Consider the following 20,532-nt stretch of genomic DNA (forward strand, 5'->3'; position numbering starts at 1 on the left):
TCCACATACAGAAAGGCACGTTGGAGGGCTTTGTGGGTTTGTTTTTTAAGCAATGTCCTGGTCAGTCCTGCCATAACAGGCATAATAACAATAATAATAATAGTAATAATAATAGCCAACACTAATTGGATTCTTCCAATGTCCCTGGATTTGTAGCTGTTAAGCAAACAAAACTAAGGGAGACTCACTCTGAGCATTTCAGATCAAACAAGGATTCAGGCTTGTGGTGTGTGTGGAGGGAGGATTGGTCTTGTAATAATTACAGCAATGACCGTCTGCCCTCTGACAGCTGGCAGAGGCAATTAGCAATAACAAGGGGGTGGGTGCCTTGAGGATCCAGTAAAACCAAAACATCCCCAGACCTACAGGAGACCAGATGTGGCAATGCATGGTAAGGTAAGGCCCCTCTTCAAGACAGGGCAGCTATTAACTGTCCCCAAGAATTTCAGAGGTTCTCCCAGTCCCTGGACAAAAGCAAGTTGGGAATGCACTAGTTTCCATCTATTGTGTAAGGGGTGGGGGGAGCTCCCCCTTCTGAGAACCCAACAACCCTTCTGGATGATTCTTCCAAATCCTTTTAATGCTGCACTACCCAGCTATAATTTGAGAGAGGAGGCCCACATATCTTATTTCTTCTTTACACTCCATGCAGACTTCAGCAGAAGAGCCCTTAAGTAGTGCCATCTTCCCACCAAAAGCTTCCTTCCCCAGCATAATCCTTCCTAAGCCAAAACCCCACGTTTAGGGGGGAGCTGGGGGGAGGGAGTGGGTAATTACATTTTGAGGAATGAAAGGCTGTGGCTTCAGAAAAGGAAAGCACCAAACGCCTGAACAGCAAAAAATGCAGTTTCAGCAAACACTTTATGAAAAGCAACAGACAAGACCTGGAGGGGAGGAGAGGAAGGCACAAGAACCGGACCAGGGCTGGAGGGAAGGCAGAGGGCAGGGGACCTCCCCATCACCCCGGCCCACAGCGAAAAGTCCAACGCGTGACTCAGTGGGACAATGACCCCGGCAAGCCCTGGAAATGGGGTGGGGGCGGAGAGAAGGCTGGCAGGGAAATTCGGCGCGGAGCACACGCCGGTCACCGGCTCCTCCAGCTCCCATCCCGGTTCCCAGTCTGCGCCCTCTCCTCCAAAAATCCTGCCCAAGGTGAGTGCTGATCCTGGGTCCTCAAGCTGCCGCATCAGCGAGGGAGGCGATGGAGGAAGCCTCCAAGGAGGGGACCAGGTTCCAGGATGCAACTCGGGAAGGAGTGAGCTGGGGCCGCTCCTCGCGCCCGGTCGGGGTCCTGGACCCTTTGGAGTAGCGGACCCTTACCTCCAGGGTCCGGATCTCCTGCTGGGTGAGGTCATTGGACACCGCGCACTTGGTGCGGAGCCCGCGCAAGCTGCCGAGGGAGATGTCGATGAGCTTCTGGAGCTGCCCGCACTGCTGCAGAGCCCGGCTGGCCGCGGCCCCGGCGCCCCCGCCGCCGCCCTCCTTCTTCTCCCCCATCGTCGCCGCGCGCAGCGCCGCTCTATCCATGCCTCGGCATCGGGGCAGCTGGGGGCCGAGGAGGGGAGCCCGGGGGCACCGGCGCCTCGGCAAGGAAGCCCCGACCTGGAAGGCTGGACCAGGAGCGCCCTCCGTGCTGCTGAAGCCGGGGTTCCAGGAGAGCCGCCCGCCGAGCCCGCTCCTCCCGCCGCCCAAGCGCGGCAGCAAAGCGAAAGCCGCGGCGACCCGACGGCTGCTGCTGCCGGAGCCTTTAAGCGGCAGCGGGGGCCGGGTCAGGGCAGCCAGGCATGCTGGGACTTGTAGTCCGCACAGCGCACCTGCCGCCGGGCCCGCGCCCTCGGGGGCCCCCGCCCGCACCCTTGGCCGCGCAACCGGGCCTTCCCTCCCGGCAGGCACGAGCGGCGAGAGAGGGCCCTGCCTGGCGCCCGATAAGGCGTTGCTCAGCTCCGGCTCCTCCCCAGGCGCAGAGTCGGGGGAACCAGTCTCCCCTTCCCCCCTCCCCTCCCCGCAACCCCGCCTAGGAGCTTCCCGCGACCCCCGGATGGGGCGGGGCAGCAGCCCGTGGCCCCCTAGACGGGAGGAGGGCGTTCCTCCTGCAGTTCTGCCGCAGCCGCTCCCTGGAAGATGGGGGACCGCCGAGGTTCCGGAATTTTATGTGGATTTAGGGGCCGCCATCTAATAGGAAGGTGCTTAAAAAGAATTTTTCCCAAGCTGGAGGTGTGCTCAGTGGTAGAGCAATTGCATAGCATGTGCAGAGTTGATCCGCAGCCCTGGGGGACAGACAGGGGGAGAGACAAGGGGGAAAGGGGGAGAGCCGTGGGGGGAGGGGCAAGTCCTGTATCTGGTTCATGTACCACTTTATTCTGAATTCTATACACTAAAGGGAATGATCCAGCATGAAGAAAGGCGAAAGGACTTTCAGGATCCTGTTTACTCACCAAAATCAGTGTGCCATCCCTACCCAGCAGGCCACCCCGGACACCGGAGACAGTGCATAGTTTTGTCAGGTCCTTATTGCTGAGCTCTGTAGAGCAAGATAGCCTGGGTTCGAATTATGACTCCACCACTGCCTCGTGTGTGACCTTGGGCAGATGCTTTTCCTTTGAGCACCAGAGTTTCCCTCTCAGTCGGATGGGGCCGTGATAGTGCCTGTCTCATAGGGTTCTCATGAAAGATTATGTTTGTTATTGACACATGCAGTCACTGGATAAACGTTAGCAAGTGTTGCTGTCCAACCTCGGCTCTCCTAATAAGGCCCTGAACCCACTAGTCCCTGGGCATGGCAGCAGTACCTCTAGGGACTGGAATTAGTGCCTCCTACCTCACATACCAACCCCACCCCAGGTGTTCGCCCTCCTCTGCCATCAGTCCGATGCCTAAGTTCTGTTATCTAGCAATACTGAAAAACCAAGGCTCTGATCAAAGGTCCCACACCTCTGTACTTTCGACATCTGCCAACCAGAAGAAATGTTTCCCTTCTGAATTATCTCTTTTAAGCTCCTAGATTGCAGAAACCACTGGCTAATTTATCTTTGCACCCTTTTCACAGAGTCAAATACAGTACAGTGCCTTGTGCACAGTAAAGTCTCCATTAAATTGTGCAACCAGTCTCATGAGCTCTTAGGCAGGCCCTATGCCAGGTTTCTCTTATCTCTCAGGCCAGCTGAGGCCTAGGCACTTGGGGTGGGGGTGGGGGGGCTGTGAATGGATAGAGAGTTGAGTCTTTTTGTTTTGTTTGTTTTTATTTTTTGTTTTTGAGGCTGAGGCTGAGGATGGGACAGGACGTGAGATCCCAGCATTATATTCTTATTTGAGCTACAGACACTAAAACAATCAGTACTGGCTGGTGGTTTATATCATACCTTCCTTTAATGTCATTTGACATTTCAAAACAAATTAAATATCAGATCTTTAAAAAAAAAAAAAACTATGGTAACTTTAAAATGCACTTTTGACAACCCCTCTTCTGGGGATTTTCTGAAATAAAAAGGAGTTCCAGCAAACTCTGTCCTTTCCCATTAAGAATCACTGATCCAGCCAGGTACAGTGATGCATACCTATAATCCCAGGAACTCAGGAGGCTGAGGTAAGAGGACTGTAAGTTCGAGGCCAACCTCAGCAACTTAGCAAGACCCTCTCTCAAAATAAAAAATTAAAAGGGCTGGGGATGTAGTTTAGTGGTTATGGACCCCTGGGTTCAATCCCTGATACCTAAAAAATAAATAATCACTGCTCCAGTTCTCACTTTATAATGGGAACCTCCTGTAGTATATTTGAGTCCCCTAACCCTGATTTTTGCAGCAAACTAATAATTACCCTGAAAGAGAAACTGAAATCATGGTTGTCAAACTCAAAACATGTATCAGAATTACCTAAAAGGCTTGTTAATTCCTACAATGATGGGTCCTACGCCTATAGTTTCCTAGGTCAGAGGGTAGAATTTGCATTTGGGGCACGTTCTTAGGTGATGCTGATGCTGCTGGTGTGGGGACCACACTCTGAGAACCATGGCACACAGGAAGGTCAGTAGGCCAGAGAACCATCTCAAGGGACTGACTTGTTCAGAACTTCCAGCGGCCAGACTTGAGCAACTGCCTGACTCCATTTGTAATCGATTGCCTGAGAAGTGCCTATTTATGCACTTACATAAGCTTGTAATTGCCATGGGGCCTCTAGGGTCACTTTCTGTGGGAAGCCACATCCTGAGAAAGGCCACTCCTGGCCTGTGGCATCTACACCTATCCATGCCACCACAGCAGTGGCATCAGGGCTGGGGACCGGGCAAGGCCAGCTCCCCGGCTGCTCTCCATCAGGCTCCAAGCAGCTGCTCCCACCTCTGTGGTCACTTGTCCTTCTGCTTGCCCCAGCTCTCCTTCCCAGGTCACCTCAGAGGGACTCCAGCTGTTGTGTCTGAATTTAAATATCCAGTCAGGGGGCTGGGGATGTGGCTCAAGTGGTAGTGCGCTCGCCTGGCATGCATGCGGCCCGGGTTCGATCCTCAGCACCACATACCAACAAAGATGTTGTGTCTGCCGAGAACTAAAAAAATAAATATTAAAAAATTCTCTCTCTCTCTCTCTCTCTCTCTCTCTCTCTAAAAAAAAAATATATAATATACATATATATAATATATATATTTTAAAAAATAATAAATAAATAAATAAATATCCAGTCAGCCACTCTGTCCCTTCCCATGTACAGAACCACCTCTTGGAGATGGGGGAAGAAAGGGTTTTAAAACAATTAACAAATATTCCGTATTTGTTTAGTGTCTACTTGAGTTGCAGGGCCTGTTCTGGGCACTGGAAAATAGCAATGAACTTAACAAAGATCTTTCCTCTTAGGGAATTTACATTCTGAGAAGACAGATAAGCAAGTAGAATGCACAATATACCAGGTGCTAACAGTAGGTGGGACAGGGCAGGATGGAATTTACAACAGCGAATAAAGCTTTTTAGGAAATGGGATTGTCGGTCTGTCTCTGAATTGTATGACCTTGGGCAAATCTCCCAACTCATAATACTGCTCCTCATTTGCAAGACAGAGATACTATGTGGTGAAGATAAACAGATAAGTCTATGCTAGGTGTGGTGGCGTACACCTGTGATACCAGTGGCTCCAGAGGCTGAGGCAGGAGGATCATGAGTTCAAAGCCAGCCTCAGCAAAAGCAAAGTGCTAAGCAACTCAGTGAGACCCTGTTTCTAAATAAAATACAAAATAGGGCTGGGGATGTGGCTCAGTGGTTGAGTGCCCCTGAGTTCAATCTCTAGTATCAAAAAAAAAAAAACATAATTATGCAAAGTGATGATTTTAAAATAAGCATTCAACATATTTATTTAATAAATACTTATGATGTGTATACTTACACTGTTCCAAATGTCTCATTAACTCACTTAACTAATAGGAGTTACTCTCTTCCCCACCTTCCAGAGTGAGTGTCTTAAATGAATGTAACTATCATGTGCTGATTCTTAGGTTCAATGTCATCTCCAGTTTCTTGAGACCTTTACTGCAGTACCCTCAGTATAAAAAGATTGCTCCTTCCCTCCTTCCACCCCTCTGTCTCAGGCACCTCTATTAATGTCACTCAGTTTTCCCCACGTGCATCTGAACAACAAAGTCACCATAGTAACACGTTCATGCATAGACCAAACTAACATGAAAAGGGTACTTGCTATGTGCCAGGCTCAGGGGCAGACTTCAAGTGAAGGAAACCAAGTCTTTTTATCATGTGGAACACACGAAAGGGTGGAGGCAGAACATCCACAAAGCAATGAATATATTACCAAAATACATTCAGAGAGTGATGGATGCTATGGAGAAGAAAATATTTAAAAAGCCAATACCTGATAGTCCCCAGGAGGATGAGGTACTTTATTCTCTGAGATGGTCAGAGAAATACTCTCTGCCCATTGAACTGAGATATGAATAAAGAAAAGAAGCAAGCAATGTATACACCAGGAAAGAGTCATTCCAAGCAGTGGAAACATCACGGACAAAGGCCCTGAGGTCGGAAAAGTTGGCACACTCCAGGAACAGAATGAAGGCCAATGTGGCCACCACAGTGTGATGAGAAAGAACAGAGGTTGGTGATGACGTAGGAGAGCTGGGCAGGAGCCAGATAAAGTAGGACATGGGGAGGAAGTTTGGCCTTCTCTCTAATTCTTTGTTGCTCCTAATGTGGTCCAAGAGCAGAAGCAATCGCCTGGCCTGGGAGCTTGTTAGAAATGAAGTCTCCTTCCCCACCCCAGATCAAATGAATCACAGCCTGCATTTCAGCCAAATTCCCGTATGTCTATTAAAATTTTAGAAACACAGCTTTCTCAGTCTGTGGAAAGAAAGACACATTCTTTGCAGAAGAAGACTTAAAAGATCCCTCTTATCACCACATGGAGAGTGGGTGGTAGAGAGACAAGGGCAGAAGAAATGGCACTGGTTTGGAGGCTGCGATGACCAGGGCAAGAACAGGAGAGAGAATCAACAGGACAAGCCAATAGGTCAAACGTGGAAGGAAGGAACGAAGGAAGGAAGGAAGGAAGCATTTTGGCCTTGCATTGGGGGGGGGCACCAAGTGTGGCCACACCCACTCTTCCTTGCTCACCACCCCCAGCATCACCTCAGGATTCAGCAAACTGCTGTTAGAGCCTAGTGCAGTGCGGGTGCAGATCCTGGGGTCCTGGATTCCCTCTTCAGTCAAATCACCCAAGAAATATGTGGAGTCGCTCTAAAGAGACCCATTTTCTTGTTAGCACATACCCCTACCCGTGCTTACTCATTCATTCATTCAACAAATATTCATTAAATCCCCAATATGTGCTCAGCACCAAGCCACACTGGGTTACAGCAGTGAATAGCATGGTCATCTCTTGGGATTTTCAGGGGATTAGTTCCCGGACCCCTGCAGATACCAAAATCTGCATATGCTCAAGTCCCTATGTAAAATGTCATAGTAAAGGCAGGTACTGTGGTGCACAACTGTGGCCTAGGCTCCTGGAGAGGATAGGCCTGTCCAACAGAAGGAAACCCTGTCTCCAAAGCAAAACAAATAAAATATGGTGTGGTCTCTGACCATCAGCTGCCTGTATCTTCCTTCAATCATCTCTGGGTTCCTTATAATACCTAATACAATATAAATGCTATGTAAATAATTGCTCTACTGTTTTGTGTAGGAAATAACCATAAGAAAAAAAAAGTTTAAGGTCCTGGGGACGTGGCTCAGTGGTAGAGCTCTTGCCCAGCATGGCAAGGCCCTGGGTTCCATCCCCAGCACTGAGGGGGGAATAAAAAGTCTATACATATTCAATACAGATGAAATTTTTTAGAATAGTTTTGACCTGAGGTTGGTGGAATCCACAGATGCAGAATGCATGGATACGGAGGGGCAGCTGCACATCACTTTACAGTCTATGACAGGATGTCCTCTATGAGCTGGCAGTGCTCCTGTGAGGTCATCCTAAGGCCTGTCCCATGTTGCTCTGCAGCTACAAACCCGTGGGTTCCCTGTGGACCTCAGAGAGAAGAGTGAATTCCTGAGCAGAGCTTGCAAGGCCCTTCCTTCCCGGGCCCTGCTGACCTCTCCAAGCTTATCTACTACTCAAGGCTATTTTGAGTAGATGCCCCAGTTTAAGAATCTAATGAAAATTTAAAAAGCGTCCCTCCAGAATGCAGAATAAAGAGATACCCGCAAGATTGTGCCAAAACATAGGGTAGTGGGGTTGTGGGCCCCTTAAGGCTGGCCATGAATCCCAGGGCTATAGACAAGGCTAGGAACCCTGCCTAACTAGAGATCCCCGCTGTCCTTCCTCAACAATCTCAGGCCACACTTTCACGTCACAGTGTCTCGGCTCAGGCCCTCACTTCTGTCAGCGGCCATCTCCCTACTAAATCTGGACTCCTCCTGTGGGTCTAGTTTTCATGCGTTCTCCTTCCTCTCCACAGCAGAATTCATCTAACTGCCCTGCTCCCAAAGAATTTTACATTTGGAACTTATTTTTGTTTTCCCCTATCGGGTTGCCCCACCTGGATAGTGAGTCCTCCTGGCTCAGTCATAGATCCTAATCACCACGATGAGGTTTCTCACCTCCCTGAGGTTTTATTTCCTCATCCCTAAAAACGGAGTGTAAAAAGCCTGACTCACACTGTCATCCCACCAACTCAGGAGACAGAGACAGGAAGACTGCAAGTTCAAGGGCAGCCTCAGCAACGTAGCGAGAGGCAGTCTCAAAATTTAAAAAAAAAAAAAATAAATAAAAGGTACTAAAAAGGACTGGGGATGCAGTTCAGTGGTACAGCCCCTCTAGATTTTGACACCAGTACCACATTAAGAGAGAGAGAGAGAGGGAAAAGAGTATAATAATCCCTCCTTCCAGGGTAGACACCCCTGAAGGGTCAAGAAAAGAAGCAGATAGGATGACCCACTGCAGTAAATAAAACACAAAGGACAGAATGCATTTCAAAGGCAAAGAAAGCAGGGCTTCTCTCTAGGGAGACTGAGAGGTACCGTGGGACCAATCAGTGCTCTTTCTAGAAGACGCATCGCTCCCACCGCTGCCGTGTGGACAGAACCAGGCTGTGGGTCAGGCTGCCAGAGGAACCGGGTTGAAAAATAATCTGCTCATCCTTAAGACACCCACGTTGTCACGGGCTTTTTCAGGCAAGTTGGCAAGACACAGAAGTACTCTGGGAGATGTAGAGAGAGACGGATCCAGGAAAGGTCAGGAGCTGGCGTGGGTACCCTCTGTGTCTCCAGGTACCATCCAAACCATTTATCCTCCTCCACTCCCAAAACCCTGGCCCCTGGGAAGCCATCAAGGTACCCCATGTGCTCTCTGGCACCTCGTGTTCTCTTGCAGTAATCTCCAGGTCACTTTAGCTCATTTATTCTGGATTCTGGCTTCCCTCTACACCCCTAAATTCCACCAAAGCCTCTTCATCAAAACCAGCCACTTTTTTCCTTTTTCTTTCTTTTTAAATTTTATTTTCTACCACTGAGGTACATCCTCAGCCCTTTTTAATTTTTTTTTATTATTATTATTATTTTAAATTTTGAGACTGGGTCTTGCTAAATTGCCCAGGCCGGCCTTGAACTTGTGATCCTCCTGCCTCAGCCTCCCAAGCCATTGGGATTACAGGCCTGCACCTCGGTGCCCGGCCCCTTTGCTTTCATTATCACCTTTGTCACTGTCACTTGTTCGTGTCCTTCTATCCCTCCCTACCGTACACAGACCCACGCTCCATCTTGACGAGCACTCCCTGGCTGACATCCAACAAGCCTGTCCCCTTCCTTCCACCACATGAGCCTGGCTGATGCCCAGCCCTCACAAAACCCAACCTTCCTCCTGCTCCAGCTGCTCAACGATGCTGGGAAAGTGTGCAGCCTGCTGACGGGTTGCCCTTTAAATTCATGACCACAAACCTCAAATTGGCATTCCTCACGCCTGGCAAGCCTACCAGCCTTTCCTAGAAAGTTCATTTTCCTCTTCTCCAGGGTGGCTATTTCATGCATTTTTTTTTTTCCTGTGTGTCCACAAACCACCTTGCACTCCTCAGCTCCTGATCCTGGCTCATCCTTCATGGAGAAACCAAAAGCCAGCAGACCAAACCCACCAACCTTCCTGTCCCTGTGCCCGTGAGTCCCCCCTCTCCTCCTGGGACCACACAAGAGGCATCCTGTGCGAACCTAAGGCCAATGACCTCTGCCTGGACTCTGGGTCTCACCCTCTCAAGCAGGCTCGAAGCCTCCACTCCAGCCAGTATCCTGCTTTTCCCTGAATCATTGTTTTCTCCCTTTCTACCCAGTCATGCTCATGTGCACACAAACATGTTCTGATAATCTCCAACAAAGAGAGAAAGAAGAGAAAGAAGAACGGAAAGATGGAAGAAAGAAAGCAAGAAAGCAAGCTCGCTCTTTCTGTTAGGCTAAAATTAGAATTCACTCAGATGGTTCAGTTGACATCAAAGAAGGGGCTGGTTACAAAGAGAAGGAACAAACAAGGAAGTTGAGACACCCAGAGACAAGCAAAGGTGGATGGGAGTAGTAGCTCCCGGGCAAAAAGGACTAGGGGAAGAAGAGTGTCTGAGGGTCCAGGAGGACTGGTAGCCCCCAGAGATGGTAGGCGCAGGGCACCACTCGCACTGAGGCAGAGGGGGGTAACACTGCCTCTCCTGCTTCCAGCCTCCTGCTCTCCTGCCTTTGCCCCCCACCCCTTGGAGACATCTGGAAGTGACCTAGCAAGAGTCTCTGGGATGCCCTGCAAAAGGATCCCTCTCCCAGAGCTCAGAGTGGGACACAAATGGGCAGAGCTAGGAGATTTTCTAGTACACCTTCCCTTGTCCCCAAATCCCCTGCCAGCGTCTGCTTCATTTATAGCAAACGTTCTTGGAAGAATTGTCTGCACTCAACTTCTTCACCACACAGTCTTTCTCCAGCCCACTAGTTTGCCTTTTGTCTCCATCACACAGCCCAACAAATTCTCCATGAAATTCTTCTTCTCTGTGTGTGTGTGTGTGAGTGTGTGTGTGTGTGTGTGTGTGTGTGTGTGTGTGTTTGTGTTTTACTGGTCCTGGGAATTAAGCCCAGGGGTACCCCATCACTGAGCTACATCCCCAGTCCTTTTTAAAATTATTATTATTATTTTTCAACAGGGTCTCCCTAAGTTTCTGAAGCTGGCTTCAAACTTGGGATCCTCCTGCCTCAGCCTCCTACATAGCTGGGCTTACAGGCATGTGCCACCGTAGCCAGCTGATACTCCTCTTTTTAAAGTCACCTATGGTCTCCACCTTCCAAATCTCAAGGACAGCCTGCCACATCCTCCTCCTTGAAACAATCCTCTTAGCTGGGCACACATGCCTAGAGTCCCAGCGGCTTGGGAGGCTGAGGCAGGAAGATCCCAAGTTCAAAGCCAGCCTCAGCAACTTAGCAAGGCTAAGCAACTTAGTAAGACCCTGTCTCTAAATAAAAAATAAAAAGGGCTGGGGTTGTGATTCAGCGGTTAAGCACCCCTGAGTTCAATCCCTGGTACTGGGGAAAAAGAAAAAGATCCACCTCTTGGCTTCCAGGACCCTAAACACTCTGCTGGTCTTTCCCTCTGGTGAGTGACTACTTCTTGGACTTCTTGCTGGCTCCTCTCTCAGGTTGACCCCAACTAGAAGAATGGTGCTTTCTCATTCTTCAACTGTCACCTCAAATGCCACCTTCCCAGAAAGGCCTTCCCTGGCTGAACTCTAACAGTCACCCCTGGCCCTTGTCACTGTGCCATGCTGCCCTGTTCATTCCTTCCATGTGAGCTGTCTGGCAGCCTGGTTGCCTTATGGATTTGTTTCCCTGCTTTTGCTGGGATTTCCTACCCGACAGTTTTGTCCATTCCTTTAACCCTGGTACTTCAAACAGTGCCTAGTACACAGCAGGTGTTTAACAAGTAGTTGCCGAAGAAATGAAGAGCAAAAGTCTTTGCAAATGTCTCATAGCAAGATGAAGGTGGAAAAACGGTATTTCACTTTTGCAAGACTGAATTTCGGGGCTGGGGATGTGGCTCAAGTGGTAGCGCACTCGCCTAGCATGCGTGCGGCCCGGGTTCGATCCTCAGCACCACATACAAACAAAGATGATGTTGTGTCCGCAGAGAACTAAAAAATAAATATTAAAAATTCTCTCTCTCTCTTTCTCTCTCCCACTCTCTCTTTAAAAAAAAAAAAAAAAAAAGACTGAATTTCCCAGTGCACATGTAAATATTCTGCTGGATTTTTTTGATTGTTTGTTTTTAGTACCAGGTTTTGAACCCAGGGCCTCTCACCCATGCTAGGCAAGTGCTCTACCACTGAGCTACACCCCCAGTCCCTCTACTGGATTATTGGAAGGAAACTTCCTTTCCTATTAAATTTATACTTACGTACGTTATACATAGTGTGAAAGTCACCTGAGCAGAGACTCTGGCAGTCTGCAGTTGGAGGTAGATAAGGTCGCCCGTCATTGTCATTGAATTCCAAAAATGGAAGACTTAAGATGAGATCATCTCTTTGCCCCTCTGGTTCTAGGCTCCATGTGGCAGCTTGAGGAAAGGTCAAGGACTAGGGCTGCAGAAGAGGCACCCTGGGTTTCAATTTCACTTCTAACCCTCATTAAGGTGTGACCTTAACCGAGTCACTTTATCTCACCACTTTATCTCATCTGTAAATTGCCTGAGTAGGTTGTCACAGGGATTAAGTAAACAATGCATACAAATTCCCATCTCTGAGCCCGGAGCATGTGAACATATTGTAATAATACCAGTCATTTCCATAACTATTGTATGATCTTCCAATTCCAGAAGTTTCCTGATAGTCACAAGCAGCAAAAGGGAGCGGTGAACATAGACTGGGGCATTGAATTGAGACAGCCCAGTGGCTGTCTATGGCAGGTTGTTTGGAAGGGGGTTGGTGAGTGTCTAGAAATGACAGATTATGCAATGTTCTTTCCAGGATCAAAGCACTGAAGAGATTTTGGTGTCCTTTCTCACACATAGGAGTTAAAATAAAAATAACATCAAGAGGCTGGGGGTGTAGCTCAGTGGTAGACAACTATGCCTGATATGCACAAGGCCCTGGATTCAATACCTAGCACTGCAAAAACAGAAAAGAGAAAACCCCACAAAAGACAAAATCTAAATATGTTGAAACGAAAGACCCTCTTCAGACTTTATAATTGCATAATTCTGAGAATTCACTGAAGCCTAAATCTTCCTTTTTCCAGAGTCCCTGCTTTGTGGCCTGCCTGTAGTTATTCCAGCAACTTCTGAGCCCTGGCTCAAACTTTCCTAGGATCCAAGTGCCCAGAGCCACTTCCCACACCTGTTATATGGTTAACAACAGTGACAATGCATAGCATTTCTTTCTTTCTTTCTTTTTGCTTTTGTTTTAGTTTTAGTACTGGGAATTGAACTCAAGGGCACTCGACCACGGAGCCACATCTCCAGCACTTTTTTACATTTTATTTAGAGACAGGGTCTCACTGAGTTAAGTTGCTTAGCACCTTGCTTTTGCTGAGGATGGCATTGAGCTCTCGATCCCCCTGCCTCGGTCACCCAAGCCACTGGGATTACAGGTGTGCGCCACTGCGCCCAGCTAATACACAGCATTTCTAGAGTCCTGTTGCTCTTTTAACTCCTAGAAGTCCTGTCACCCATGAGCCAGCTCACCCTCCACACCTTCCAGAGGGGGTTGGTAGTCATGGGGAGTTGGTATTAGCTCCGGGTTTTATTCTTGGAACAGCCATAAATATAGCCTAAGTCCTTAGGCTTATGGAGTCACAGGCCAACGGATCTTCAAATTGTCCTTTTCCTATGCAATCCCTCTACCACGCAATCCCTCTCGCTCCTCCAATCCAACCCACACTCAGGACACAGGGGTCCCTCTTCCTAGAAGCAGCACTCCCTCACCTCCAGCCCCACAAGCTCACCTCCTCACAGCTGCCTAAGTCTCCAATGCTTGTCCCCAGTGTGGAGGGACATTCCTGTCCTCAAATCGTTGGTTTTCCTTCTCTTCCTTTTACAGTGGACTGTAAGCTGTCTGAGAGAAGGGAACTTCGTACATTTCCTGATGTTCCATAATGTCTGGGATTCCCCGTCCCGTTAAGTAGGCTAACTCAACCTAAAGAGCCCTCACCAGCTGGGTTTAATTTTGTGGGAGGACCTGTTTTACTGGAACCAGAGGCAACACTAATCTCATCCCCAGACAGGAGACAGATGCTGGCACCTACTCATCACAACCGCCATTGTGCCTAGAATTCTGCATTCAGGGACAGTGTGCTCTTTTCTTCTTTTTTGCTAGGCTGGGGTTGGAACCCAGGGTCTCCCACAGGATAGGCAAGTGTTCTACCACTGTGCTACATCCCAGCCTTTTTTATTTTAAGACAAGGTCATGCTAAGTTCCCCAGGCTGGCCTTGAACTTGTGATTCCCCTGCTTTGCCTCCCTGAGTCACTGGGATTACCGCAAATGTTACCACTCGAGGCCATAGGCAGTCTTCTGCAATTTTTTTTTTTTTTTTGTACCAGGGATTTAACCACTGGGTCACATCCCCAGCCCATTTATATATATATATATATATATATATATATATATTTTTTTTTTTTTTTTTTTATTTTGAGACTGGGTCCTTGCTAAATGGCTGAGGCTGGCTTTGAACTTGGGATCCTCCTGCCTCAGCCTCCCTGAGCTGCTGGGATTACCGAGGTGTGCCACTGTGTCTGACTCAGGCTCATTATTAATTTTTTTGAAGTTGTATTGTTCTTTTTCGGTCTATAAATGTCACTGACATTGTGTGCCAGGACTGCGGGTGTGAAATGACTCAACAGGACATCCCAAGCCCACAGTTCCCAGAGGGATATCAATGGTGCCGTGGGAGGGGGGAGCTGTGGCATCCATGTGGCTGTCAACAGAATCTGTCCTCAGCCCCATGTCAATGGGGAAGTTTCTCTTCCTTCCAAGGGGAGTGGAATGAAAGAACACACACACACATCCCAGAATGGCAGTCCCAGGAGACTCCTGCCAAGAACCCAGAAAGGGCCTTGGGAGCAGGCCCTATGGAGAGAGAGGAAGTTGCAGCTCCGTGTCCCAGAGAGAGGGTCCTGCTCCCCTTGAATTCCCTCCCCAATGGATCCAAAGTGGGCTTCGTGCCATCTCAGCAAGCAGCTCCCTTTGACTCACTACCCACACTGTGCCAGAATGTTCTCTCTGAACATGGAGAGCCAGCACCTCCCCCTTCCCCATCCTTCAGAGGGAAACCAGGCAGTGCTGGGCTGGGCCGGCTTCAGGGTCCATGACTTGGTTACACAGGCCCTGCACTAGGGACCCCGGGGCTGGTTTAACACTCCTCTGGAACCATCTTGAAGTTCTTTGTGATGTTTGATCTTCATTTGACCTTGGGTTCTACTAATGATGCAGCCTGGGGTGGTGGTCAGCCTCAGCCACCAAGGACTAATCCTCAGATCCAGCCTTCAAGGATCAGGGCTGTAAAATGAGGTTTCATAGCAAAATTACAACTCTCGCCCTCCTTAATCACAGGATTCAGCCAGACCACACCCCTGAGGGTGTCTGGGCCTCCCCCCCCCCCCCCCCGCCCCCTGCCAGCTTAGCCTGCTTCCCGGACCTGGTGGCTTGGCGGAGTGCCTCGGGCAGCAGGCTCCAAGCAGTGCCTCGTTCTCCACCCCACTCGCTGGCATCCTGCGCTGCCCAGCCGCCTGGCCACATGGGGCTCCACCCTGCTCCACAGATGGTGTCACCTCCCAGCCACCGACAAGGTTTGATGGTTCTGCAGAAGGTTCAGATAAGGTGGTTACTTTCCGTCTCCAGGTACTGAGCACTTACTTACTGTGAAAGGCACCGCCCTGGGCACTCGCAAGGCCTGTCTCGGCATCCTCATCTCCACCCTGGGGGAAGAACTGTCAACTGCTAATCCCTGGGTATTACTGGGAAGCCCAAGTTGCGGAAGATGAAGTCACCTCAGAAGCTGCTCTTGGGTCTTCTTCTTGCGCTTCCTGCATTCAGCCTCTAACTGCAGAGGCCCCCCGGACCCTGCAGGCCTTGGTCTCCTCCTCCTGTTCTTAGGTAGCAGTTAGGCGTGGGCAGGGAGACAGGAGTTAAAGAAAAACTCAGACCAGGGCAAATCAGCTTGGCCTCAGGGGCAACACGAGGTCTGGCTGCAGAGCTGCTTCAGGACCCTCGCCGGGCTCAGCCCTACAACTCATTCCTCCTACGACAGGAGGAAGATAGAGACATTCAGGGAGTAAGAACCAAAGGGCAAGGACACACTTGCCCAAAAGGGCCTCATTGCTCAGCCATCTTAAGTAAGATCCTGTCCAAGTAACATGGACCAGAGATCTCCAGATCCAAGGAACAGGATGATTAAGACTGGACCCCACCAACCATAAATTCTGTAAAGCAAGTTCCAATGAGGATCTGTCAGCATGGCCAAGATGACCAAGACTCGCCCTTAGATTCTTAGCTACTGTAGTCTCTCAGTCCGGAGGAGAGAGGTGATACTTGGGGGGGGGGGACCTTCTAATAGTCTCCCTCCTGCCCCCACAAAAGCTGAGTCATGGGGGGCTGGGGTTGTGGCTCAGAAGTGGAGCATTTGACTGGCATATGCAAGGCACTGGGTTCGATTCTCAGCACCACATCTAAATAAATAAATAAAGTTCCATCAATGACTAAAAAATAATTCAAAAGCTGACACATGAAGAAATAAGTTGTCACTCTCTGAGGGACCCACTTTCTCCCTTGAGGGTCTTTTCCTCTCTTTTTTCTTTTTTTCTAAGAAACTTTTTTTTTTTTTTTTAACTTAAAATCCTCTCCTGCAAAGACTCAAGAGCTGAAAACACAAAGCAAGCTCCAGGAAGATTTTATCTCAGATATGATCTTATCTCTACTATCACCCGTCTGTCACCCTCAGTCCCATCTTATCAGTCAGCTGACCTCAAAACTCTGGATTCCAGCTGCTTCTCAGCACCATCATGTGAATATCTTTATTTTGTTTATTTACTTTTATGTAGTGCTGAATAGGAATCCAGGGCCTCACATGTGGGAGGCAAGCGCTCTAATGCTGAGCCACAACCCCAGCCACCACCATGTGAATTTCTAACCAGGTCAAGCTCATCATATGGAGGACCCAACTCCTGACCCCTGACCCCAACTTGTCCTGTGACTTTCCACCTGTCTGGCCAAAAACATGGGGCTCCTCCTTAAGTCTTCTGTTGTCCCCCATCCAGTCCATTAGCAAATCCTGTCAGCTAGCATTTTCAAATATATGCACACATGAAAATTTTATATATAGGTGATACACTAAATTTGATAAATTGGACTTTAAAACGTAAAACTTTTGCTCTTTTAAGGACAACCATTAAGGAAGCGTGAAGCTGGGCACCTGTAATCCCAGCAGCTCAGGAGGCTGAGGCAGGAGGGTTGTGAGTACAAAGCCAGCCTCAGCAATTTAGTGAGCCACTTAAAAACTCTGTGAGACCCTGTCTCTAAATAAAATATTTTTAAAAAGGGCTGGGGATGTGGCTCCGTGGTCTAATGCCCCTGGGTTCAATCCCTGGTACTAAAATAAAAAAGAAGGAGAAGAGAAGAAAGTGCGAAAAGACAAGCCATGAACTGGTAGAAAATCTTTGCACTTAATTTCACTCCTTCCCCCAAATCCATGAGAACAGTAGGAAAGGGGTGACCTCCCCCCACCACCCAGGGAGAAGGGACACGAGGAGGGAGCGAGCAGGAGCCGCAACAGCTACAAAAGTTTGGGAGCTGGAAGCTGATGCACCCGGGGTAAAGGATTTAGCTAAGGTGAGAAGCGACCCAGGAAAACCTGTAACCAGAGTCTGCCACTGTTCCATTTGTAGTTGGGCTGTGCAAATCCCTGATGTTGTTCTAAACCAAAGTAGAATGAAGTGGTTCCAGGAGGTCCAGGAGAGGGGGCTTTAGAGACACAGGGAGGGACGGAAAGCTAAACCCTCCCTTTGGCCCATGTGAAGCTACTCAATAATCCTAAAACTGGAAACCCTCATAGTCATGCAAGCTTGTTGAGAAAAAAACAAAACCAGGAAAATCCAAATACTCATTTCAAAGAGGTAAAATATTTGCTGTGGGTTTCTGGGGACAGTGTTTGGAGTTCTGTTGATTTTTCATATTGACTCTTTTTTGTTTATTTGAGGCACCATTTTTTAAAATCAAAAATTGCAGATCCTCAGGCATGACCCAGACCAGCCGCCTGGAACTCTCTGTGGTTGGCACCTCGGAGTCAGCATTCTAGAGACTCACCTGCAGGAGGGCAGGGCTGTTGGAGATGCCAAATCAGAGGTAGGTGGGTTCCACTTGAATTTTACCTGGCCAAAGGGTCCTGGAGAAGATGATCTAAGAACAAAAAAATAGGCCACCTACAGTGACTTTAAATCGCCTTTTCTGCAGTGGATGTCCCTCAGCAAGGATTCTGAGTTCCATAGGCAGAGTCCTGGCCAAAGCAGTAGGCTGATATAGTTTGTCCCCAGGATTAGGGCAAAAGAACATTTGAGTTCATTTCTAGGGATGCCCGCCTTTTCTACATATAGTGTGTGTGTGTGTGTGTGTGTGTGTGAGAGAGAGAGAGAGAGAGAGAGAGAGAGAGAGAGAGAGAGAGAGACTTAGTAGCTTCCAAGCTCAGAAGGAGGGGTTGGGGCCACTTTATTGAAAGGGTCAGCCATGGACTTTGGGCTGATATTCTGGTGGAGGCAGACGGGCGAGGACACAAGAGAACTTCAGATAGAGAGACCTGCTTTGAAGAATGGTCTGGCAGATTTCTGTGGGTGGAGATTCAGACAGGGTGGTCTAAATAGGCCATATTGTCTCTGAACCCGGGATGATGGGTCACCAGGCCCAGACCTGGGGATGGGTGAGTGCAGGCAGGGGCCGCTGCAAGGCAGAGTCCCTGAGGCAGAATAAGCTGGGCACGGGCGGGCACGGGCGGGCACCTCCTGGAAGGCCAGGGACAGGATCAGGTAGGAGACCGCGCTTGACTCTGAGTACAGAGGGTGGCCAGGGAGGAGGGGGTGAGCAGGTCAGGGGAGTGCTCCTTCAGAGCAGTTCAAAAGGGCATCAGAGTCCCAAGAGCATGAACAGAAGCAGAGAGAACCATCGGAAGGCTCTGGAATTGAATGCATGACAGGTGATAGTCTTTTTGGGTTTTTTTTGTTGTTGTTGTTGTTGTTTTTTGTACCAGGGATTGAACCCAGGGGTGCTTAACCACTGAGCCACATCCTCAGCCCTTTTTATTTTTCATTTAGAGACAGGGTCTTGCTGAGTTGCTTAGGGCCTCACTAAATTGCTGAGCCTGGCTTTGAACTCGCGATCCTCCTGCCTCAGCCTCCCAAGCCAATGTGATGACAGATGAGGACCACCACACCCAACCAGAGGCATTTTGGGGAGACTGAACATACCCACAGATAATGGCCAAACCATGTATAAAAATGGAACCCTGGAGACAGGGGTGGAGCACTCGCCTGGCATGTGTGAAGCCCTGGGTTCCATCCCCAGCATTGCAAACATAAGTCCACAAACAAAGAAACACAACTTTGACCTAGTCTACAGCAAGCAGCTAAGAAGCCAAACCATAACTCCTACAGCAATTGATTTAAAATACCCAGGACTTGATCAATAACTACCAGCTGCCTTTACATTTTGTCTCCTCATTTCCTACTTTCAACTTAAGACCAACCAGATAAAACCAAGCCCCAAACCAATCCTATAGTGCTGTGGTTGGGAAAGGGTTTGAATGTTTCCTCCAGGTGTTCATGGGTGGGGGAATTTTCACCCCAGGGTGGGAATCTTACAAGGGAGAGTGGAACCTTTAAGAAATGGGGCCTGGTGAGAAATAACTAAGTCATGGAGGGTGCGGCCCTCAGAAGGAGTTGGGGTAATTGTTGAGAACCCTGGTGAGTTCTCAAGAGAGGGTTCTTATAAAAGAGTGAGTCTGCCAGGTACGATGGCGAAGCCTGGAATCCCAGCTGCTCAGGAAGCTGAGGCAGGAGGATCACAGGTTCAAATCCACCCTCAGCAACAACAAGGCCCTAAGCAACTCAGTGAGACACTGTCTCTAAATAAAATACAAAATAGGGCTGAGGATGTGACTCAGTGGTCCAGTGCCCCTGAGTTCAATCCCTGGTACCAAGGGGGAAAAAAAAGTGTAAGCCTGATCTCTGAATTACCTTCTGGCTTCCTATTTCACCATGCAGTCCATCCCTCTAGCACTCTGTTCCCCCAGGATGCCATCCACCAACATGTGATACAGCCAAGGAGGTCCTCAGCAGAGCCATGCTGATGCCAGCACCATCCCCTTGAACCTCTGAAACTGCAAGTTAAATAAACCTCTTTTCTTTGTAAGTTATTTAGCCTCAAGTACTTCATTATAGTCACAGAAAACAGACTCACACAGATAGGATGCCCCCCTTCTACTTAGCTACCTCCAGCTTCCCTATGCCGACAACCAGTACTCTGGCCATCTGAGCTTTTCCTTTCCTTCATCATAAAGCTTCCCCACCCCTCTGCCTACTTTCAAGGCTCTGCCAAACACAGATGATGGTGGATAACTTAGTTTCTATAGCAATCTCTGAATAAATAAACAATCCTTGCTCATTTGAGTGGTCTTTATATATTTTAACACCTTGGACAACGGATGGAGAAAGAGGACAATTTGAGATCTAGTTTGGAGACAAAACAGGTCAACTTTGAAAATGGATAGAAAGGAGGATGGAAGAAAAGGAAGGAGTCAGGAGACCTCCTCATGCCTGGCCCGGGCCACAGGGTGGACGGTAGCAACACTTACAGAGCTGAAGACTGCATAAGGAGCAGGCTGGCAGAGGGGGTGAAAGTCAGAGGCGGAATTTTTGACGTGGTGAGGGTGACGCCATCGTGATTTGAGTGTGTCCCTCAAAAGCTCATGTTTTGGAAACTTAATCCCGAGCTCATGTATTAGAGGCATCGGGAGGTGGGGCTTTGAGAGGCATTTGGGATGAGATGAGGTCATGAGGGTGGGGCC

The 20,532-nt window shown here is 48.8% G+C and overlaps 1 protein-coding gene across 3 annotated transcripts in view; it reads right to left on the bottom strand.

Moving 5' to 3' along the window:
- The window catches only part of Ksr1 (kinase suppressor of ras 1), a 150,057-nt gene extending 148,336 nt beyond the window's left edge, over positions 1-1,721 (bottom strand). For all 3 annotated transcript variants that reach the window (XM_077801335.1, XM_077801334.1, XM_026388759.2), the window contains exon 1: positions 1,321-1,721. In XM_077801335.1, the coding sequence (XP_077657461.1) occupies positions 1,321-1,527 (207 nt within the window). In that variant the 5' untranslated portion in view covers positions 1,528-1,721. The remainder of the gene's footprint in view (positions 1-1,320) is intronic.
- Positions 1,722-20,532: the final 18,811 nt, after the last annotated feature.

The sequence above is a fragment of the Urocitellus parryii genome, chromosome 7, assembly GCF_045843805.1.
Source record: "Urocitellus parryii isolate mUroPar1 chromosome 7, mUroPar1.hap1, whole genome shotgun sequence".
NCBI lineage: Eukaryota > Metazoa > Chordata > Mammalia > Rodentia > Sciuridae > Urocitellus > Urocitellus parryii.